We start from the raw sequence: 25,557 nt of genomic DNA on the forward strand, positions 1-25,557 counted from the left end.
CATGTTCATTGGAATAAATTTTAGGTTTCATTTGCCAGTCTCTTCAAAAGGCCTTCAAATGCAACGGTAATGCCTCAACTTGAAATTACAGTAGATTTGGATATGTAATTGAACTGAATGAATTGTTACTAAGGTATTATCATTGATGCTTCTCTAAACAATATTTTATATTTTTATCAATATTTTCTAATAATTGCCCACTTATCGATGCTGCGTGGGAGGGTACTACAGAAAGGATGGTCTACTTTATTGACACTAGTCATAAATCAACTATACATAATATTGAGTTACATAATTACAATTCTTATTCCACTGAATTAATACATGTAACTTCCTTGTCAATGTTCTCTTTTTAGGAAATTCCCCACAAGCTCCAAATAGGTTGAATACATCAACATCATATTGATATGATTCAATGCCTCGTTTAGAATACTTTTATTACAGTCTCATTTTTCAGGAATATGAAAATAGTATTAACATGTTGATCAACCGCCAAATATTACTGGGAGGGAGGGGGGGGGGGGATGCATTAAAATTGTACTTGATATGGACTGACGTCATGTCACGTTGAACTGCATTAAAACATGTGACTTCCAAGAGCTCTTTTCCTGTTTTTCAAAACATTTTCCGGTACATGGGTGCTACACAAATAACCTATTACCATGACAAGGCCTATACTGGAAAAAAAAAATGAATGTTCAATAAAAAAAGTACATGCCAATTTGGAATTTTCCAAATGTTAGTTTTATGAAGGTAACAAGTATGTATTGATTTCTGTGTAATTGCCAATCTCCCGTCTTACTGTAGGTCTTAGCGAAACATGATACTGTTGACCATGAGTTAATCTATATCTGCATCTTGTTTTTCTAATATACATGTACATACCTGAACTTTACTTTTTATACAAAAAGAATTAAGTGACATTAACCAAAAGTTAGTTTGCAATACATTTTACAAATTGATATCTTTCAGGTAAAATTTCATAGAAAAACATATTATTATGAATGGTTAAATATCATACACTATAAGCATGTTTGGTGTCTTTGTAAACCTTAGACAGATTTGGCTCTTTTACAGGAAATTACACTGTTGTGACACGCTTCCCTTTACAAAGTAGGGCAAGTATACACGGTTAATGTTTCACACTGGACTTTGCACCATATAGTCATGCAAAGAAGATCACATGATAGCGAAGACAATATTTGCGGGTTTCCTAACTAGTGCAAGGCTTTCATAGTTTACTTACAAACATACTCAATGATACACTAGTTCAATTACCTGCATAATTATATACACGCACAGACAATGGGCAATTTCCTGTGTGTTCTAGGACAATGTACTAATAGTGTACATGTATGCTGCTAATTACAGATCATGTGATATTGTGCACACTGAAGGACTTTACTGTAGCTTACAGATTGTGAGCATAAATCCATATTGATTTATTCTAAATCAGAGCAAAAATATTCTTAAGTTACATTACAAGGCTGCTTTTAGATTGGAAGCAAAATGAAAAAGGAAATGTGATTGCTACTTTCTATAAAAAAACAATGTTAAGCATTGAAATGCAGTATTATTTTTCAATACAGAGAATGTGCTAAATGTCCTCAAATGAATAGTTTAGGGCCCCGTCTTACAAAGAATTGCGATTGATCCAATCAACCACAACTATGGCAAGCCAAAATGCAAGTTTATTCAAGATGTTTTCTAGATGTGATGTATTTTCACATATTATATGCATTGTTTTCTTGGCAATTCAGTATGCTCCACTTTGTTAACAAAGTACATTGTGCACATTGCATGAAGTAAAAAATTATGACATTGATGGATTTCCATATAGTCGAGGTTGATCGGATCAATTGTAAGACGGGGCCAAGATTCCCCCCCCCCCGCCAAACAAAAAAACAACAACAACTTTGGATGAAAAAACAAATGGTCACCACACTACACAATCACATTTGAAAAATTGAAATGTAAGAAGCTAATATCATTGAATATTTAAAAAGAAGTCCTTTTTTCTTTTATTGAGTTCTGGCTCCGAATTAGTCAAGATCTAGAACTCTGAAATAAAGTTTGTAATAGAAATGAACTTAGCATGGATCGTGAAATCTAATCTCTGCAAATAATCAATTACTATGGTAACAGAGCTTCAAATAAAAAACAAAAAATCATATCGAATGAATGTTGTCCTGATAACATAGATATAACTGCACAGGAGTCTGTCAAAGCCAAATCTCTTGGCACTATAGAAGTCTGTCCAACTAACAAGAAATTTACTTACTTGTACATGTAGAAGTGGTTGATATGATAATACACATGCTTTTGCAAAATCTAATTTGAAAATTGTTTATTCAACTAAGAGCATGTTTATTTATGCAGACTTAACTGTAGTAGAAAGCTTTCACTGTATCTATTTTGTTTCCGGCACTATAATGATGCATTTAAAATCAGCATATCCAACAGAGCTTAATCTCAATTTTTGAATCGAAGATGAAGGGAAAGATTAAAGATAAAATTTTTATTATTTCTTTTTCAATCATTTTAAACATTCTTTATTCTTTCCCAAGTAGTATGTCTTCAGGAACACAATATTTCATTCACAATTCAATTAATTTAGGAAATGTGAATTTAAGATAATTTGTGATAAATTACACTTTACAATGAATGCTATCCTGAAAATATCTAAGATCAATTTACACCAGCTATTTGTATGACTCTAGTATTGCAAACTGTAGTCACCAAGTCTCGTTTGAGGCAAGTAAATGTTTTTCTGTGCAATAAGTCTCCCAAATAAAAAATATTTACAAAAATTTAGGAAATATTTACAAATAAAGAAGAGCAAGGAATATATAATCAGTCCTATACGTACTAAGATTATTGCATAAATGTAATTTGCAAAGTTATCATCTCAGAAGAAATAAATAAATACACATCTTTCATAGACATATTTTAGCGATCTATTCTTAGCAATAGCAAAAAACTTTTATGTAAGGTTTATTTTGAATGCTTAACTGAATACATTGTAGCATAAATGAGACTTTTTCTAAACAGAAGACATTTTTCTAAGTATTTCAATCGACTGATCATATGCTTTATCTTTCATACACTTCAACAGTCAAATGGTATATTTCAATTCTCAATTTATAAATGTTTGATGAAATGCAATAAAATTCACAAATCATGACTGATTTGCTCGAATTTTTCCTCTGGATTTTTGTCTCCTAACAGCACTTTTAGCAATATTGTATAAAAATGAAGAAAAAAAAAGATCGCTATCAGTATTAAAAATTAGGAAGTCTATGAAAACAAAACATAACAATGAAAAAGAAGGGGGAGGGGCTGAAGACATGTTATGACAGAGTAACGTCTGCAGTTATATGCAAGGTGGAGTTTTGCATTCCTTATGTACATTTCAAGTTGTGTGCAGCCCTATAGATCCCCTCTAAAGTACACTCGTCTGAGAGTCCTCATGTTGGAGACGCAACTGTGCTGCTACGGCAGTACCTCCTACTCTGCAATTCAAGCTCCTTCTGCATTGGAAAGAAGGGGGAAAATAAACAAAGGAAACGGCTAGCTCATGTTCAAAGTAAACATCTATGATTGATCTCCTTCTGCACCTCAAATTGGCAACAGTTGATGATTTTCTAATCATGATAAAAAAATCTTTATAAAAACCAGATCTTAGCAAAATGTTGCCAAATTGAAATTTCGAGTTACATGATTTTCTAAATATATATGCCATAATTTAAAAACAGATTTCAAACCATGATTCAAATCAGTGATAAACACAAGACCTGCAAAAGTTGCCAATTTGAAATTTCTAGTTAGTTGATTTTCTAATTATGCCATATTTTAATAGAGATTTTAGGCCATGATTCAAAATCAATGATAAAAACAAGATCAATTTGAAATTTTAAACAGTTACTCTATTTTTGTTTTTTTCAAGTGCATACTGCTAATAACAGAGTGCATTGAATAAGTTGAGATTTAAAAGCATTTAGTCAGGTTTGTCAAGAAATGTATAAATGATTTACCCAGAGCAAACTCATGCCAGTCTAACAATGTATGTTATGAAATGTTATCAATGTTCCATAACTGTATTTTCATTTGTCCTTGCATATTTCAGAAATATTTGGAAAAGGAATCGGTTCATTTTTTATAATTCATTTTGCACGCTACAGTCGCTACTGATAGGAATTTAGAAAATGGCTTGCAAACATTATCACAAAGACACAAACATATGCTTGATATTAAATATGGCAATATGAGTTCCAACATTATACGAAAGATAGAAGTATGAAACACTTTAAAAATTTGAATCAAGTCAACTTCATAAAGTAAAAGCATGGTCCATATCGACAACATTGCATGCAATGATGCAAAAGCTTTAAGTATTTCTTTAAAGTACTAAAGAGTACACTGATAGACAATGGAAAAGGAAGTTGTTCAGTTTTGTGCTATTTATATGAACATTAGAATAATTTTCAGCAGGCAAAATCCACTTTAATAGTAAGCAAGATTCAGACTACAGTCAATTCAGCCTGCTGTCATTGCGCCATCCTCCACTCAATGCAAAACAAGCAATGGGTTATGATGCAATTTATGTTTTTGATATACTTTTGTAATGCTTTTTTACACAGTTTACAAAACATGCAAGGATGATCATAGCTGGATTTGTGGTATTTCTGAAATATGAACCACAGTTAAACAATGAACAATTGGTGTGATCAGGTAAGTGTTGGATAATTCGAAATCGAATAGAGAGTGTCCAAGTAATTCATAATAAAGCTATGAAAAATTGGTTGTTTATGATGCATGTTAAAGGTCAAGTCCACCCCAATAAAAAGTTGATTTGAATTAATAGAGAAAAATCCAACACTGAAAATTTGATCAAAATCGGATGTAAAATAAGAAAGATGACATTCTAAACTTTCGCTTATTTTTTTTTACAAAATAGTTATATGAAGAACTCAGTGATATGCAAATGAGAGAGTCGATGATGTCCCTGGACTCATGAATAAAAACAGTGGACTCATGAATAAAATAGCGTATCTAACCATGGTAACAGGCGTCAATTTGACGCACTGACAAAAGCGTGCATCAGCATTGGACATTTTTTATACACGCACCCGATACGCGCTAAATTAAGCGTAATTTATACAGGAAATCTGCATAAACCATGGATTCAACCGTGGGTTTTCAAAACCATCTTTGTGAATTCAGGCCTTGGAGTCCTGGAAAATCCCCCTTCATTGCAATGTTAAAGCTTATCCAATGTTGCAGAATTAAGCAGAAAGTTGTGAAAAGTAGCCCCTCAAAAAATATTATAATTTTTGCCTGAAATGTAGCCCTACTCTGTTAAAATATGGTACATTTGGGTATCTCGTATAGTACAATGTAGGATATAAACATGTAGTTATGTGTGAAAGATATAGATGTGAATAAAATGTATGCAGAGACAATATATCATGAATATATATACCACAAATATCTATGCATGTGTAAGTTTTTCTAAATGTGCCTGAAGCAAGTATGACACCTGATGATAAATGCATTCATGAATTAGCTATTTTGAAGATCGATATGTAGATAGCTGCCAAGCTAGACAGGCATGTAATAAACAGACTGTATCAAACACCCCTTCTACACTCTTTGAAACCCTTCAGTCATCATGAATACAATGCATGAATTCAATGAGTGGGTAACATTAACTAGCTCATACAAACATCAATGCCGAATAAGCCAAGGTTATTGGGATTATCAAAGAAATCAGATGTTTTCATCAGTCCTTGACTCGGTTTGTCTACTAGCAGATGGACTTAAAAATGAATGAAATCAAACTATAGGACAATTACTCTTCTCTTCTTTTCGAATTTCATATCGGCCTCTAAATCTCTATTGTTCTAGATCAAGGCGAATACAAAGCTGCAAGTTTATATACTGTACAGCGGTCTGCCAATGATATGATATTGAAATGTTAGAGGCTGATGAATTCAACCAAGATAATTCAACCATACCAACTCGAGGTCCCGTTTCATAAAGACTTGTTATAATAACAAATGCACAATTTCTATAACAAATTATCAGCCAATCAGATTGAATGATTTCAGTAGCTTTTAACTGCAATAGCAAATATGTTATCATAAAAAGTTTTATGGAAACGGGTCAGAGCAATGGAAGTAACAGACCATTGTCTAGGGGATTATATCATAATGGAATAAAATAGATGAGTTAGCCTGTAATATACATGCTCCTAAGTACTGATACATACTGCAAAGTCTGTATATGTTCCGCAGGATGATGTGACGGACAATGTGCTCATGTTATTAGATTGTGTATGACCCCCGGATACCGTGCTGGTACTAAAGGCAGAAGACGAACCACTACCGTTCTTGTCTCCGAGCACCTTGCGGTAGGTGTTCCGGGCAGGGGTGTTCCTCAACTTCTTAGGGGTCTGGTAGGGGGAAGGTATAAGAAATAGTAAATTTGGAGGAAACAATTATGGGATAATTCGATATCAGTGATATCACCATGAAAAAATTCCATTGAAGATGTTCTCTTAAAAACGAAAGAGCAGTGTGACCTTGCCCTAAAAAAAATTGAAATCGAAGGCCTATTTAGTGTTTGAGTATGCTTGCTATGGGTGGTTAACGAAAAGGAATGAGGATTTTTAAAATTTGTATTTTTTGATCAAGTGTACATTGTGCCAAGTTTTGCATTTCCCAAGGTGTCCAGAGACCTAGAAATTATAGCGATTTTTTTTTTTGGGGGGGGAGGAGGGTTATAATGGAGGATATATGGATAATGACCTAGCACACGATTGAATAAGCACAGATGTACAGGTAATTACATAAAATATGATTAAATAATGGCAGGTATATAACGATAATTGCAATAAAATATGATTAAATATTGGCAGGTGTATGGGTAAATAATAGGATTAAATATTTAAGTTGAAAATAGAATAATTTTAATAGAATTCATTTCAATTAAACTGAACTGAGATTAATTTGTTAAAACTTGGTTAATATTGCATTGAATGAAATTGAATATGCAAGAAGGAATTTACTTATTTCATAGGGGTTTACAAAAGCAAAAAAAAACAAAAAAAAACAAGAGCACAAATAAAAGAGATACAATGAAAATATCTGACAAATTTAAATTTAAATTAAGATAAAATAAGGACATAATAGAATATCTTAAAGGAACAGAGCAGGCTTAAAAACTGTAGTAGTGAAAAACATAACAAGGGTTATAAAAATACAAAAACATCTTGGCTAAAATTCACCAATGAGTTCTAAAAAGTATGGCCACAGAGACCACTTTTAACTGCGTTTATTCTGATAATTAAATTCTACTATTGTCCTTATTCATGCATGCAACAACACAAAGCAAACTCGATGTATGAGGGTGCTACTCACAGCGAGTCTACTACGGTGCCTCGAAGGTGAGGGTGAAGGGAATGGAATGTGAACAGGTGGCTTACCACAAACAGGAGAAGGCTATAGATAGATAGGTGAATCAGGAGGGACAAGAGAGGGGCAGGGTGGAGAGAAGAAAAGATACAGAGAGAGTGAGATAGGAGAGAATGAAAAGGGTAAGAGGGGGGGGGGATGGAGGAGAATGATAGATGAAACATACACAGATGCAGGATGGGGAGAGGGAAGGGGAGATGAATAAAGAGAGAAAGAGAATGGAAAAAAGGGAGAGGGAGGATAATAAACATGACACAGAGAAAGGTGGGTAGGGGAATGAAAGACAGAGGGAGGCAGGATGGAGATGGGAAAAGACATATTAAAAAAAAAGTAAAAAGAAGGGGTAAAAAAGGAGATGTAAGTGAAAGGGGTAGCAGGCCAGCAAAGGGAAAGGACAGTGACAGAAAGGAAAATACAGGGAGATATAAGATATGGAGAGAAAAGGGAGAAACTTTATAGGAAAAGTAAATAATAGGGGGAAGGGGGAGAATGTGATGAAAATAGGGAGAAAAGAGAGAGGAATGAATAGGGAGAGTAAGGAAAAATATATTCAATGAATGAAAAGAGAGGAGGGAAAGAGGAGGGAAGGAAGGAGGGGTAGGTACACAAACATCAATAAGAAGAAAATAAACAGGTGCACGGTCAGACGAAAAAGGACAGATAGCGAAAGCGAAAATAAAGAGGAAGCAAAGCAGGACAGAGCAAGAGCAGAGAAAGCAAAATAAAACCCGAGTGAGAAGCAGATTGAGTGCAAATAAAAGATGAAGAGCATTGGAATGATCAGCATAAAAGTGACGTTAAACTATACTACCTTGGCTAGTAAAAACATGTGATGAGGACCAATATGTTAAACGACAAGAAGCTTTATGTGCAATAGAATGATTAGGGTAGCTTACAATGAACAGGAAACAAAGAATGAATAAGGGAAGACTGTAATCATATTTTTTTAAGAGGATAGAAATTCATGGATTGGCATGCATATATCTCTAAAATAGCATACAGCGTTTGCACAAAAAAGAGTGAGAGTGGGATAGGAAAGTAAGAATCAAACCGAGAGAGTGAGAGATAACAAAGCCAAAGAGTGATATAGATGACATGAGAGGGAAAGTAAGATATGTGTGCATGTGTGAAAGGGTTATTGGATGAGACTGGAAAGATCTTCAATTACATAAATTGACATAATTTAATCTCTTAGGACTGCAGACATTTTTTTAAAACTTGGGCGAAATTCAACTTAGACGTGAATAACAGAAATTTTTAATCTGGTCTGAGAAATTTCTCAGATCAACATGATTACATGTATTTGACTATGCAATGACGACTCATTCTGAGTTAACTGTACATGTAATCAAATGAAGCCAACAAGACCTGAGTGCTTCATGATGAAAAGAATGTCATGAAAACATGCAGGCTACTCACCCTTGCAGTAGAGGCTCCGGTGGGGGGCTTGGTCCTGCTAGCTCTAGGGGAAGGCATAATGCTAGAATGAACAGATGACATGCCAAGTCTTGGGGATGCCGCTACACTGCCATTCGCCTGTCAAAATAATTGAAGCCAGTTTTATATGAAATCTCACTATGGAGATTGTACAAACCTATCACGAGTCTGGAATAGAACTTTTGTTTGTGATAAGCCAATGAGGTTTTACAGAACATTTCCCAAAACTTACTTTTACTCTATCTCACATATGGTCAATTTTTATGGTCAATATTTATGAAGACATTGTAAATGCAAATGGGTCTCCTGGCCTACATACTAGAAAATCTTGGGCTAAAAATGTCTTCTTGCAGGAAAATCTGAACCATACAAAAAAATAGGTATATGGGACTATAAACATTAAAAAAAAACCACTTAGGCATTATTTAGTATTATCTTACCCCTCTTAATCTCTTTGGTGTCTTGGTTGGGGTAAGACCAACAAATCTCCTCTTGACTGGGGTGCTTGGTTTACTACCATGGAGCATCTCAGCTTCCGTCTGACGTTTACGAGCATTCAGCTAAAAGAGAGAAAAAAAGAAAGAAAAACAACAGTCAATCAGTATAGACCAGTTCCCATTAGTCATTATTATTTATGATTATCCCTTTCAGACATCTGAGCAGGTCATTTACAAAACCGTACTGCCCTTGATTTCATCATGGACCTACTACAAGTCCATGATTTCATGAATATCGGGAAGGGATAGGATTTTGTTTGTATTTTGCTTGGTCTCTATGGGCGTATTGACTTTGCATGCAGAGACGACGCAAAAAATACCTCTCTGGTGACCATGATGAATACTAGTAAGGTATGAATGATATTTCCATTTTTAATTTTTTGAAAATTTTGTTTGCTCTAGATTTCTGATTTGGATATTAATAATAAAAATATTGACTGGCTATACTTTCGGTAAATACCACATATATTGCCCGCCAAGACTCATATTGCCCTTGTCTGCGACTCGGGGCAATATGAGTCTTGTAGGGCAATATATGTGGTATTTCCCTCAAGGCCAGTCAATATAAAATGGTGATGTAGATCCTAATCAAATGATTGGCTGACATTTATCACATGACCAATCATTTATTTTAGCTCACAGGAAAATTTGCTAATGACAGGTACTAATTTGAATAGTTATATTGACTGGTCATGGTTTTGAGATGAGGATGGTGTATCAAATAACAAGGATCCACCTCATCGGCCTCGATCAGAAATCAACTTATATTTCAACAATATGCAAGCTAAGGGTTAGCAGAAAATACTTCAATACTTCTACATTAATTTTACAATTACAGTAATATTTACAGGGATATTTGCTTGTGAGAATGTCGATGCCATCAGCTACTGGAGCACCAATAATCAGAAGCATTTTTTTTTTCAATAGAAATGCAAATGGCACATCTCACACAAATAAATTACCAGCTATTACACACTTACTAATTACCAGCTTTCCCTTTTCTCTGCTTGACTGCTTGTTTTTTTTTAGAAATCATCATTATTGTTACGTTTTATCTTTGATACTTGTTACATGTTGTTAAAATTGTTTGGGTGTGAATGACAACAAACAGAAATAGCTGAAATTGTAAAAATTCCCATACTCATGTACAAAGTACACACAAATCTGTAAATATGCTGAAAATAATAATAATAATAAATGATATCAGCTAAAAAACTGATCCCTCGTACTCCTGGGCCCCATCCTACAAAGAGTTACGATTGATCCGATCAATCTCAAGTATATGGAAATCCATCAGTGTCATAATTTTTTCTCCAGAAAATTTTCACAATGTCCTGTGTAAAAAAAAAGAGAGCACACTGAATTTTCAAGAAAACAATGATTGTATGAATATACATCATATCTAGAAAACATTTTGAACATATGTCCATTTTAGATTCCTACCCTTTCTTCCTTGATGACCTTCTTCTGGTTCTCATGTGCTGCCCACTGGGCCGCTACGTAGTCCATGAACCTACATCCATCCACCAGGAACTCTTCACCGGTCTGTTGCTCGTATTCCTCTATCCTATCTGAGAGGTTCCTTTCAATCTAGGGGGAAAGAAAATAAACATTGCAGAAAATAAACCAAAAAAAAAACATTCCACAAAATAGTACACCTTCATTTACATCCAACCCCTATTTTTTTTTACATTCTAAGGCATGATATTCCCCTCTGAAAAAAAAATCTGAAAAGTCCCCGCCGAAGTCTGAAATGCCCCAGTAGGGGTTACAAGCTCTTGCATAGTAAAGAAATGGAAAGTGATTTATCAAGATGAGCCTGCATGATAGCTTTATCATTTGACATAAAAAAGCAGTAAAAAACAGCATGAGAATGTTCCCGGGCAAAGGATTTCACATAAAAACAAAAAATCTGAAAAAAAATTATGGGAGAATATCATGCCTGATATTTCTTACTTCACGAAAAAAACCTGAAAAAAATTATGGGAGAATATCATGCCTGATATTTCTTTCTTCACTCCTTGAACTGCTAATGCCATGATTTGAGAGTATTACAACTTTTAATATGAACTAGAAGTATCATTTCAGGTAGGTCCCACAAATAGGGGGTTGGACGTACATACATGTACTTGCTGGAATTGGCCGATATTATGGAAGGCAGATATTTTTCACTACTTTAGCCTCATGGCGATTCGTAGGAGTTGTTATTTTCATTATCCTAGACCAGGATTCCAAGTAAATGGCAATGAAACAAATACAGACATTTTGGCAGTAGGGACATGTGAATTCAGCAAGAAATAAACCACCAAGATTTCTGCTTTAACATTATTTTTCACCTTAGGAAGGTCCTTGTTGAGTTTTCGTCGGATTCTTTCTTCTTCCAAGAGATTTCCTCCTCGGTTGTTGAAACGGTTAGGATCATTTGCTTTCCTCTTAAGAAAAGAAAGAAAAATAGTCGCAAAATTTATCATATTTTTATAATTCAATTTGGTATACATACACAAGCCACAAGGAAACAATTCAATGAATGTTATTTTTCATTCTCAATTCAATATAAATTGCTGCTTTACATGTAAATACCCTTTAAAAATATATATATTTGCAATTAACTTATTTATATAGCATTATTTTTTTTTGAAGCGTTTGCTCTATGGCAAATACCAAATGATGATAACACGTATCAGCAGACAATCACAATCAAGTTTGCCACAGAAGCTAATATAATAATGGCAAAATTATCATTTATGAAATGGGCCCCAGATAGTATGTTTATGCAATAAACCCAGAAATGAAAATTTAATATCTTTTTCTTTTTTAAACTAAGTTTAAATTATTATAAAAAAAACACTCACACACACACAATATTTCCTTTACCTTACCTGTGTTACAACAACTGATATCATGTAGAACACAGCGGAAGAGGAGAGGAAAGTAGGCTCTTTGCAATGTATTAAACACAAATATATAACTTACATAAACATTTATGAAAGGCTCGGTTTCACAAAGCACATAATCAATTCAATTTACAAGCTACTGTTATAAGCTACTGAAATACTGCAATTTGATTGGCTGATAGGTCAATTTTTATAGATTTCTAGCATTTGTGACTGATAATGAAATTTATTGAAAGTGTCGACATTGTCTACTGCAGGGCGGAGTATGTTCTCTTTCAGAAATATATGGTTGGTTCCCAGTGAAACATTGGTATGGTAGTCTCTACTAAACTAAGGGAATTTTTGTTTTTATAATCTTGGTTATCATGCAAGCCATGTCTTTTTAAGTTGTGAGATTATCATTTTCAAACTGTTACATGAATATGGAATACACTGCATTATCTTATTTCTCAAGAATGTCATGTGAAGCTTTCATATTATCATTTTCAAAAAAGTATTACCTGAATTCATAAGCAGTGCATTGAATTATCATACCGGTATTATTATATTTTTCATCTTACATGTCATGTCACGCTTTGAGATTATCATTTAAAAAAGACTCTTACATGAATATTAAATACATTGAAATAAACATATTTTTACAAATATTGTTTATTGTCATGTATGTATTGGGGATTATTTTTTCAATGAATTTAGATGTATATATTTGTTAATCCATTGAAATGTTAATGTTATGAACTTTATTATAAATGTAACTTTTTATCATAAAATTCATATGCCCCATCAAAATAATTTCAGAAAAGAAACCAAGAAACCAACAAGCAATTACAAATCTATTTCCCTCTAGCATCGGCTGATTTGTATGCTGAACACCGCCGCTAAATACATCGCAAGGCAGTGAACACCATACAACCTTTAGCCTATAAGCGAGAGGAAATCTAGATATTTTGATTAATATTCTAAACATGCAAAGAGCCTACAGCCTAGAGTATATATCAACACATTGACCATGCATTAACTACACTATCTGCAACTTACAAGCAAAACAAGAGTTATATTTGTATAATATAATATCAAACTGGTAGGATTGAAATTAACGATAGAAAAATAATGTGAAAATTGGGCTAATGTGGGAATATCACATTGCCTTGACTGACGACAGGAGGTTAGATAGCTCAGTGGGGGAGATCACTGGTCATGCAAGTCAGGGACCCGGGTTCAAAACCCAGTCGGGGCAGTGATATTTTCTCACATTCTCTTTCTATGAGAATTTGAGGAAGTCACATTTATTCAGTGGTCAGTAACTTCAATGTAAGTCTGCTGTTTTGTAGCCTATAGCAATGATTTTATTTTGCATTGGTGTTAAAGATTAGTTAACTTTTTGGAAAAGCTATTGCTATTTCAAGAAGCATTTTCATTTATATGCAATGCATTAATAGCTGGTCTACCCATATTATAAAAAATACACCCAGATCGGTAAATTAATTAATACCAATGGGTATGAAATACAATGAATGGTTTGATCAGAACTGAAATCGCCAAAATAACACTGATAATACTGTGCTCTTACTAATATCACCATTGAAAATGTATGAATAGGAATGGAATGGTGACTATGACATGGTAACAAAATGAAAGTGAATGAAAGAATGGGTTGATATATAGCCAATTGAGAGAGTAAGCTATGATGCTTGTATTATGTAAGCTTTCAAAGGAGTGCATTGAACTTTGAATGGTTCTCTGGTGCTGTATTATTGATGTGTATTTAGAGACTTCTGATAAAGAAAAGTGATGATTGATTTAGAAGCAAATTTCATTTTTATCTATCTGATTGACTATGGGAGCCATTGAAGTGCTGAGTTAATCTGAGCAAACTTGTAGCTGAATTGCGTATAATTTCCAAAGACAAGATAAAACCACTTTAATAATGCATTACAATGTTATCTTGCTTTTGTAAGTCATACTTCTTTCACCCACAAAGCTATAATGTATGATGGTGTTAATATTATAAGTAAGGAAATAAATGAATAAATACATACAGACATAAATAAAAAGTTCCTAATCCAACATGCTATGGTTAAATGGATGGATATGGATGATAAATGCATGGTCAATGGTATGATGATGAATTCCAAATGAATACAAGAAAAGCACTAGAAAATAGTGGAGCAAGGATTAGTCATGCAAGGTCTAGTAATAACCTTCACAACACATCCATCACAACATTACATTGTTGCGTCCTCCACACATAAATGCTTTCCTTGGACTCACTGGCGACAAGCCTGCATGTGCTCATATGAATTCATTTATCCTGACCTGGTGGGGTGGGGCGTTTTTAAAATTTGGAGTTTCATATGAATGTAATATGTGGTTTGTGATACAAATTATCCATGTAATACTAAATGTACATACTGCTTGACAGTCCCTGTCAAATGTAGTCGCAGTGTGATGACAGGGTGGCTTCTAAGCAATACTATGCCAGCAAGAAAATTCTCAAAGGGCCCCAGAATGATGCACCCCCATAAACTGACAACGCATTCAATTCAGATTATTCAGACCTTGAAATTTGTGTGTGTTTCCATTCAAATGTGGATGATTTACAGTGAAACCTGTGTATGAATACCACCTAAAGGAGACAAGAACAGAGGTCTTTACAAGTAGATGGTCTTTGCGGACATGTTCCTGCAACGCATGTCTCAATAAGAAGTACTTAACAAGGGAAACTAAACATGTTGTCTTTGTAGATGGGTGGTCTGTCTATATAGACGGTTGCTAAAGCAGGTTAGACTATTTTTCATTCAAATTATAGAGAATGTAGTGGGTTAGGTCAGGACAAACGATTTCAACAAAGCCTGCAGGCTTGAAGTTACTACTTCTATCTAAGCATGCATGGGCAAAAACACTGGAGTTTGATGCAAATGGGTGCCATGATGTTAGAGACGGATCTCCATTGGTGATCCTATACCTCAAACTCCAGCATCTTTTTCCACATGTCCTCTCTCTTCCGGACTGCATCCAGCATCTCCTGGTTCCTCTCGTAGTGACCTTTGACCTTGACCAGCTCCTCGTCGTGCAGCGTCAGGAGATCTTCGGTGATGTCATCTGCACAGAAGGGACAGAGTTCAGTGATATGTGTATGCAAGGGAGTACAGAAATTCATATTTGCCTTGATACATGATACAAGATGAATGAAATTGCAAGACATCTCAAATTAATTTCAAGAACAGTCACACACACACAAATAAAAAAACAAATCTTTCAACTCTCCAAGTCCTACAAGGAAAAATTACAACAGAAAATGAAACCAAATATAGATATTCCTGAATTTCCATAACAGTACTAATGAGATGAATCAGATAGGTAACATATTTGTCAAACATAAAAATTTCGCATCCACCCCATTCTAAAAAAGATATAGTGATTATTAAAAAAGGAAGGTTGGCAGGTATGTTAATATGGTAGACTCTGCATAAGTTGACTTAACAGAACTTGAATAATTGCCTCCTAGGTTGAAGCATTCTTTCAGATCCAAATATGCAAGTATTTCTAATTTACATCTCCCAAGTCGTACAGATTTCTGTTGTCTCAAAAGATTTGTAGTATTTTCCAAATTTCATCCTTCTTCATTTCTCAACTTTACCTTCGACTATTACTCATCATCTTCGAGAGGACATTACACTTGGATACCAGTTACCTCCACTCCCTAGCAATAAACATGCCAACAAGTGGTCAATAATGACACTCGCACAGCACACTCACCTGTGACTCACTACAAATTCTCTGAATTGGTACCTCTTTCTCCCCTCTCTCTTTGTTTACATCCTACATCACATTTGGGATGAAAACTACAACTTTCTTTTCTGGCACACTTCTCAAAGTTTTCTAATTTAGTAAACACGTGTTTTTAGAACATCGTCAACTCAATACTTCTGTGCGCTTCTATCATCTCACTTGGAGCAAACTTCATACATTGTCTATTCATATGAGGCGCCGAATGTACCATTATTATATAGAACAATTATTTGTTATATAATCATTATTTATTAAATAATAACTATTATTTATATATAATTTACATTTTATTTGTAAATAACTACTATTATATAAAATATCATTTCTAATTATTTATATATAATTCCAAGTAATACTTCATTATTTGTAAATAATAATAGTTCGACATTCCATTATTTATAAATAATGATTATTTGTTTTTCATTATTTATAAATAATGATTAATTGTTTTTCATTATTTATAAATAATGATTATTTGTTTTTCATTATTTATAAATAATGATTATTTGTTTTTCATTATTTATAAATAATGATTATTTGTTTTTCATTATTTACAAATAATGATTATTTGTTTTTCATTATTTATAAATAATGATTATTTGTTTTTCATTATTTATAAATAATTTGTTGAGTTTTCCATTATTTATAAATAATGATTATTTGTTAAATAATGAAAACGTCTACTTCATTATTTATAAATAATTTTTTCGAGTGCACCATTATTCTCATTATTTATAAATAATCATTATTTAATGTTCGAGTTTTCCATTATTTATAAATAAAGATTATTTGTTAAATAATGAAATATCTACTTCATTATTTATAAATAATAATTTTGTTTCAATATCCCATTATTTATAAATAATCATTATTTATAAACAATTTTTACAGTTTGCCATTATATACAAATAATCATTATTTATATACAAATAACCATTATTTATTAAATAATGCCATTATTTATTAAATAATGCCATTATTTATTAAATAATGCCATTATTTATTAAATAATGGAAAACTCGCTATAACATGCAAATGTGGGACCGCCCATGATATGAATATTCATGATGCGATTTCCTTTTTCGTGATTTTTCTTCACAAATTTTTGTCCATTTCCTCTTCATAATGACATTTCTTGAAGCAATTTTCTAGGGATATGGTCTGATTGTAATATTCTTCATTTTCTATATAACTTCGTCTTCGTAGAAATATCAAAAAGTGTAATTTTATACGATTTTTCCTACAGTTCACAATCCCCATAGGCGCGCGTGTACGGTAGGGACAACCGGTGAATCGACGGAGTGCTCTTCATCGAAATACTACGTTGGTTGGTCCCCGGAAGTGGCGGGCGGAATTTAGCCCGAATCCTCGATGGAAGTCGATCAAGTGCATATGAGCTGAGAGAGTGAAATATCAGTGTACTTGTACAGGCCCTTCTACTTTTTATAAATATTTCTTGTTGCTTTTTTTGTTAAGTTAATTTTTCCTGGTGTAGAGATAAGTTTCAGTTCTAATAATGCACTTCAAATACATTTTGGAGTGTCTGTTTGAGGCGTTTGGGGCGATTTCACCCTGGCCCCAAAATGCTCGCAACGACAATACGGGGGCATGATGACCCCTAAATTTTTAAAAACTTATTTTTCTATTGAAAATTATCACAAAATTCACCAAAAGTGTGCACGAAAGCCTTCGTATTTCACTTTTAAAACTCCGAAAAGTGCCCAAATGACAAGCTTGGTCGCTTCGCTGTGTCGCTTTCAACTTGAGAACGTTTACGCGTCTGCTCCCCCCCCCCCTCCTCCGAAAGAAATTCTGTATACGGCCATGCTCTAAAGAGCCTGGCACATTGATTTATGTATACTTTCATTTTCATTATTTTTATCTCATTATCAACATGGCCTTACGCAGAATTTTTTCCAGGGGGGCCGGGGCCGGAGCATGACGCGCGTAAACTTTCTCAAAAAAATCTTGAAAGCGAGACAGCCACGGGACCAAGCCCAAATGACAAGCTTTGTCGCTTCGCTGTCTCGCTTTCAACTTGAGAACGTTTACACGCGTCTGCCCCCACCCCCCGAAAGAAATTCTGTGAACAGCCATGCTCAAAAGAGCATATGGCACATTGATTTGTATGTACTTTTCATTTTCATTATTTTTATCACATTATCATCATGGCCTTACACAGAATTTTTACCGGGGGGGGGGGGGGGGGGCAGCTAGGACGCGCGTAAAGTTTCTCAAAAAAATCTTGAAAGCGAGACAGCGACGCGACCAAGCTCAAATGACAAGCTTGGTCGCTTCGCTTTCTCAAGATTTTTATGAGAAAGTTTACGCGCGTCCTGCTCCCCCCCCCCCCCCCCCCCCCGGAAAAAATTCTGCGTAAGGCCATGATGATAATGAGATAAAAATAATGAAAATGAAGTATACATAAATCAATGTGCCAGGCTCTTTAGAGCATGGCCGTATACAGAATTTCTTTCGGAGGAGGGGGGGGGGGAAGCAGACGCGTAAACGTTCTCAAGTTGAAAGCGACACAGCGAAGCGACCAAGCTTGTCATTTGGGCACTTTTTGGAGTTTTAAAAGTGAAATACGAAGGCTTTCGTGCACACTTTTGGTGAATTTTGTGATAATTTTCAATAGAAAAATAAGTTTTTAAAAAATTAGGGGTCATCATGCCCCCGTATTGTCGTTGCGAGCATTTTGGGGCCAGGGTGAAATCGCCCCAAACGCCTCAAACAGACACTCCAAAATGTATTTGAAGTGCATTATTAGAACTGAAACTTATCTCTACACCAGGAAAAATTAACTTAACAAAAAAAGCAACAAGAAATATTTATAAAAAGTAGAAGGGCCTGTACAAGTACACTGATATTTCACTCTCTCAGCTCATATGCACTTGATCGACTTCCATCGAGGATTCGGGCTAAATTCCGCCCGCCACTTCCGGGGACCAACCAACGTAGTATTTCGATGAAGAGCACTCCGTCGATTCACCGGTTGTCCCTACCGTACACGCGCGCCTATGGGGATTGTGAACTGTAGGAAAAATCGTATAAAATTACACTTTTTGATATTTCTACGAAGACGAAGTTATATAGAAAATGAAGAATATTACAATCAGACCATATCCCTAGAAAATTGCTTCAAGAAATGTCATTATGAAGAGGAAATGGACAAAAATTTGTGAAGAAAAATCACGAAAAAGGAAATCGCATCATGAATATTCATATCATGGGCGGTCCCACATTTGCATGTTATAGCGAGTTTTCCATTATTTAATAAATAATGGCATTATTTAATAAATAATGGCATTATTTAATAAATAATGGCATTATTTAATAAATAATGGCATTATTTAATAAATAATGGTTATTTGTATATAAATAATGATTATTTGTATATAATGGCAAACTGTAAAAATTGTTTATAAATAATGATTATTTATAAATAATGGGATATTGAAACAAAATTATTATTTATAAATAATGAAGTAGATATTTCATTATTTAACAAATAATCTTTATTTATAAATAATGGAAAACTCGAACATTAAATAATGATTATTTATAAATAATGAGAATAATGGTGCACTCGAAAAAATTATTTATAAATAATGAAGTAGACGTTTTCATTATTTAACAAATAATCATTATTTATAAATAATGGAAAACTCAACAAATTATTTATAAATAATGAAAAACAAATAATCATTATTTATAAATAATGAAAAACAAATAATCATTATTTGTAAATAATGAAAAACAAATAATCATTATTTATAAATAATGAAAAACAAATAATCATTATTTATAAATAATGAAAAACAAATAATCATTATTTATAAATAATGAAAAACAAATAATCATTATTTATAAATAATGAAAAACAAATAATCATTATTTATAAATAATGAAAAACAAATAATCATTATTTATAAATAATGGAATGTCGAACTATTATTATTTACAAATAATGAAGTATTACTTGGAATTATATATAAATAATTAGAAATGATATTTTATATAATAGTAGTTATTTACAAATAAAATGTAAATTATATATAAATAATAGTTATTATTTAATAAATAATGATTATATAACAAATAATTGTTCTATATAATATTGGTACATTCGGCGCCTCATATATTCAACTTCATCTAATATTCAAGTTTTCGTACTACGGTTACCCTTTTTCTCTGTCATTTCACCAAGAGAAAAATCCAAAATACCGCTTGTGCTAGCCAAGTTAGTTTTTTGTGATAATATCTGTGTGATTTTGTGTATAATATACACGTATACACATACGTATTGGGGTCGTGCAATAACTGGAACACTTTGAATAATTGGAGGATTGTCTGTCGGATGTCTCTACACACATAAAGTCGGTAAGTGGAGATTAGCTTATTACCATTTCATCTTATAACCAACCCCCGCTGCAGATTTGACTTAGGCCAAGTTACCAGTATTGGCATTTCACAGTATACCTTTGACAATGAATCTAAGAATTAGTAGAAATGGACGTACCTTCATAAAATGCCTCAAACTGGTTGCGTTGTGACCTGCTATAAAAACACTGATCCCACCAGCTCTCTAGTTCACACCGTATGGCATCCATGACCTTCTTCAGATTCTGTCTCTTCAAGATCTCTAACTTCTCAACTTCTTCTCGGAGCTGGGGGTGTAACACAAATGGATGCAGTTGATAATTTACAACCGACTACAATTTCTCTGTATATGATTTGCTTTAGACTAAAGGTTATGTTTAATTGAAAAATTGATGGGATCTTTTATGTAGCCAAGTAATGAGCAGGATAATTGACACAGGCATCAGTCAATATGTATCAAGAAATATTTTTGTCCTACCACTGAACTATATTCACTTTGATGACCAAAAGAAGGGAGCTGCTTCTACCCTGTGTGACGTTCAACGATCTAAAGGATAGAGCCATGTTGATCTGTCGCTGCTCAATGGCTACTGGGCCCATGATCCAATGGGCAAAATGAATTTTCGGAGGATCTCCACTACTCATTTCTATTTAGAACAATGAAATGAAATATGGATTGTGAACAAAATTCATGAAAATTCCAACGAGATTGATTTTCTTACCGTGGCAAGGTTGCTTGGTTTGTGTCCTTGAAGCCTTGGTGAAGCCTCGTCTCTCTCCTCCTGTGGGATGGTGAGTCTGTTCCATAGAGCTGTCACTCTGTCTCTTAAATCCTCTGCTGTGTGCTTGTTCTCTGTGTCTTTGAACTCAAGCTGTACAAGAGACAAACATTGTAATGTAATGCTGAAGTCTAATTGGTCTCTTGCTATCTCATTGTTGGTCTTAGTGACATGTAAAATGGATTGTCTTGATATTATTTGCCAAATTCCCAGAAACTACACAATTTCTTCCAGAGTAAATTTCCACATCATTTTCATTTATACATGGACACTTGAGTGGTCATTTTACTGGATTCTGTATGGAATCGTTTTGAAATCGTTACTTCAACTTCATCTTTAATAGCACCTCACCTCTTGATGAAGATCTTTTAGAGCTTGTATGTTCTCCTTGGAGAGGACAAATGCCTCTTCTTCCTCACAGATGATCTCTCTCTCAAACGATGTCTCCGGTCCTTGTTCCAAATGCTCCATCAAGACTAAGATTTCCTTCTTGGTGCTGGTGAAGGTTTTGTATCTCTGGTCCTGAACATAGAAATAGGAGAGATTGAGTATTATGCTTTTTCATCTTGAAGGCATTCACATTGTCCAGGGGGGATTTTCATGCAAGTTGTCGGCACTGAAAATTTTAGTGAAATCCCACGTTCTGATTGGCTGACAAGCGCTGGTCTCTGACTTATGGCAGAAATTAAGGGTGACACACTATTAGCACTGACAAGATTCATGAAATGGGAGCCTTGGTGAATGTAATATGCTGTGGTACAAAGGGTGTCACAGAGGTTCTGTTCAACCTTCTGCAGGCCCTCAAGGGCACCTAGTCTCCCTGATTCAGCTATTCCTGTAAATTGGATCTTACCTTTTCTGCTGTGAGTGTATCGATGTGTTCTCTGAGGATGCTAAGCTGTTCCTGTGAGGGTACCGTCCCTGACGGAATGTAATACGGTGTGGTACAAAGGGTGTCGCAGAGGTTCTGTTCAACCGTCTGCAGGCCCTCCAGGGAACCCAGTCTATCTGATTTCTCCTTGCTCAGCTGCTCCACCTGGAGTCTCAATGCTTTCTCCAGCTGCAGGATGGAGATCCCGCTCTCGGGCTGAAGGAGAGAAACCAAGATTAACAAAAGTGACAAAAAAACAATCTTGGTAATAAAAATCGATTTACTGGTAGTGTTAGGAAGTCTCAAAGGCTATGTCCATTCTTATATGACATTGAAAATTAAAGACAAAAAAGAATAAGTGCACAACAATGAAAAAAAAAATTACTTAGGAATTGATTGTTCAATGTTTATTACATCTTTTCAATTTCAGTTCCATTATTTTAATCAGTGATCTGAATACATGTAACATGGAAGACAATTTAGTCGATTATGTCACTCATTTACCTTGAATAATGTACGAACAATGTTAGACTTCTCAAAGGAAGAGTAACATTTTCATTACACTATCTCATTGTGATAAAATGAAGATTTTGTTGAATGATCATATCATGAAAATGAAATTAATAAAAAAGAATCATAAAAAAGAATCATACCACTTTCAAATCAATCTAGCAAATAAAACTAAAATCAGACTCACATTTGTGTTGCTAACTTGCTATACCATTTCATCAGTTAATAAATATTTTTTACCTCATATTGCTGAAGTGCCAATTCTATACAAAGCGTGTGGACCTTCTCTGTTGATGATGCCACACTCTTCATGAGTCTTTGCCTGAGGGATTCCTCCTCTGTCACCATCTCTGATAGCAGGTTACGGATGTGATGCAGAACAACATTCTGGCGTTCTACCCTCTGGTCCTCACAAATACCGATCTCATTCCAGATATCTCTCAGTTTGTCTAGGGCGTGCTCTAAACACTGGCCTATCTCCATCTTCATGCTCTCCCTATGTTAGAAAAGAATAGGGAAAATAAAAAAAAAGAGGAGAGGAAGAAGGAAAGAGGAAAAGGGGAGAAGAGGAAGGATTTTGTGTTGGAACAACATAAGCAACAGCAACAAGCATTCTGGGCGATTTCAAGTTCGATATTAAACTTTAGGTGTTGGTGTCAAGCGACAAAATATGAGCTATTGTTACATGCATGAGCTGGGCAACTGTATTCATGTATATTGACTACCGGTATTTGAAGTCCTATACTTATCTGACATATTTTCAAAGTTCAAACAATGCATGAAATAATGTTTTCAAAGTGAAATAGCAATCTTATCAAGACAAAATAGCCCATCAGGAAATATAGTAACTACAAAAACTCATATTTATGTTAAACACATCATGGTTTCAAATGTCTGGCTTGCCGATCTGCCAAATGATCATGCAACTGCTTTCCATGAAAAAACCCAAGATGCTAGCATAATATGAACATCACCTTATTTTTCTTGTGGTTCCAAAATAACTTTATTGCCTAGCATTTTGTGAAAAGAAGATAAGTTTTCAATAATCATTTTGTCAAAATGAGCAGAATACTTTTTCAAGTTTTATTTTATTCCTGCATGGTTTCGCATCGCAGTTTGTCCTGCTTGTTTACAAGTTCATTTAATGTTTAACATTTTTATTTAGATCTAATTGCTATTTTTTTTCTCCATTGTTATTTATTGTTAAATTATTATTGAATTTGTTGTTCATTTAAAGTTTATTGTTTGTATCTCATGTATTATCTAGAAGTTCCAACTTTTACAATTTTGTCCATCAAATTGAATAGGATGAAATTTATCAAATTTGAACAGAATTTGTACTTAGAGGAACCCTTTAGATAATTTTTAATTTCTTATTTGATAAAAACATTTATACAATCAGCTTATCACCTTTCTGAAAAATGTGCTGGGATGGGAAATAGCGAATTTTGATAGCAAACAGATCGGGATCAGCCAGGTTCTGCTTCGATCGCCGTCAGCTACAGCTGAGCGTGTGGACGTGCCAGCAGATTGGCTGGCAGATTCATTATAATCATACGCTCAGCTGTAGCTGTGCTGACTGCGATCAAAGAAGAACCTGGCTGATCCTGATGATCTGTTTGTCAGGTGGTCGAGACTCGATATGTGGTGGTCTCACTATATACCTACCTGGGATTTCCGCCCATCCCATGTCATGTGTACAGGGACTCAATGACAATGGCCATATGTTTATAAATATATTAAGTTTGGATAAAACAGGGAAGTGAAGTTGCGCGACAGTCGAAGTAAGTCACTGTTTTTTCCCTTTTAAGTTTATTTTCTATTTTGCCCTTTTTGGTACAGTTCTTTTTAATTATTTACGGTAGGATGGGGGGTTGGGTGTCCGGACACGTAACAGAAATGAAGCCTTGTTTTTATCTCAAGAATAAACCAAAAATATAGGTTGAATAGTTTTTTTTCACCATCAATATTTGTTCTTTATAATATTTTCTAATATTCTGTGCTAAAAAGAATTAAAGACATTGCTTGTAAGCTTTTCAAAATTGAGAGTAAAAGTCATGTGTCCGGACACCCAACCCGTCCGGACACACAACCACTGGGTAGTATAGGTTATATATTTTTATGAAATATTTTAAACTTTAATTAAAGACAAAAATCGATGAGCCCCGTCTGCCCGTCGGGGGGATTTTGCATTTTTATGTTAACCCCCTAATGGTGGCTGCACGATAGCGAGCCGTCTGTGTACGAGGTCGAGGACAAATTTACAAAAAATAAAAATGTTAAAAAACTCCTCGAAATAGACGGCTGCCAGCTGTCTAACGTTACACTACTACAGTCTAGGCAATTCGCAACACAGTCACAGACACAGTGCACAACGCAATGGCATGCATGCACACACTCGCACTGTCACTCACGGCACTGCACACAACGTCAACACTGGAAAAAAATAAACACTCCAAGTCCAATTAAGTTTTGGCCGATCAATTTGTAATATAAATAGATAAATAAATCATACCTCCGTTTTGCTTCCATATTTGATAAATATTTCAATGTGTATCACAGTTTATGACGTTTATAAATCAGCTGTTTCACAATCAATACACACTTCCAGTTCCATGTAGATTCGCGACGTGCTTTAAATTTTGAAAAGCTCGCAAACAAGAAGCCCGTCTATTGGTCAAAATGAAAAATTGACACAGTTAGTTCACGAGATGGCGCTAGACTCCAAACGATGTCTGTCACGATCTGTCATCGAATTTGAAATGGGCCTCATTGATGTAAACTACTTATCAGAAAGAAATCAAACCCCGGATCACTAGCGTACCTACGGGGGGGGCAGGGGGGGCACTCTGCCCCCCCTGACGAGATTTTGAAGACCTTTTTTTTTCTTTTTTTTTTTTTTTGCTTGTCAAATTTTTT

At 34.4% G+C, this 25,557-nt stretch overlaps 1 protein-coding gene across 1 annotated transcript; it reads right to left on the bottom strand.

Moving 5' to 3' along the window:
* Positions 1-2,425: 2,425 nt before the first annotated feature.
* LOC129273649 (protein regulator of cytokinesis 1-like) lies at positions 2,426-25,335 on the bottom strand. Its single transcript, XM_054910718.2, has 13 exons — positions 25,154-25,335; positions 22,879-23,134; positions 22,111-22,344; positions 21,609-21,779; positions 21,201-21,350; positions 20,618-20,765; positions 15,269-15,405; positions 11,746-11,841; positions 10,853-10,999; positions 9,353-9,472; positions 8,895-9,011; positions 6,272-6,454; positions 2,426-3,530 (listed from the first exon to the last, which is right to left on the bottom strand). Exons 1-13 carry the CDS (start codon positions 25,168-25,170, stop codon positions 3,468-3,470), a joined length of 1,839 nt encoding a protein of 612 aa, XP_054766693.2. The 5' UTR covers positions 25,171-25,335; the 3' UTR covers positions 2,426-3,467.
* Between the last annotated feature and the right edge of the window lie 222 nt (positions 25,336-25,557).

The sequence above is a fragment of the Lytechinus pictus genome, chromosome 12, assembly GCF_037042905.1.
Source record: "Lytechinus pictus isolate F3 Inbred chromosome 12, Lp3.0, whole genome shotgun sequence".
NCBI lineage: Eukaryota > Metazoa > Echinodermata > Echinoidea > Temnopleuroida > Toxopneustidae > Lytechinus > Lytechinus pictus.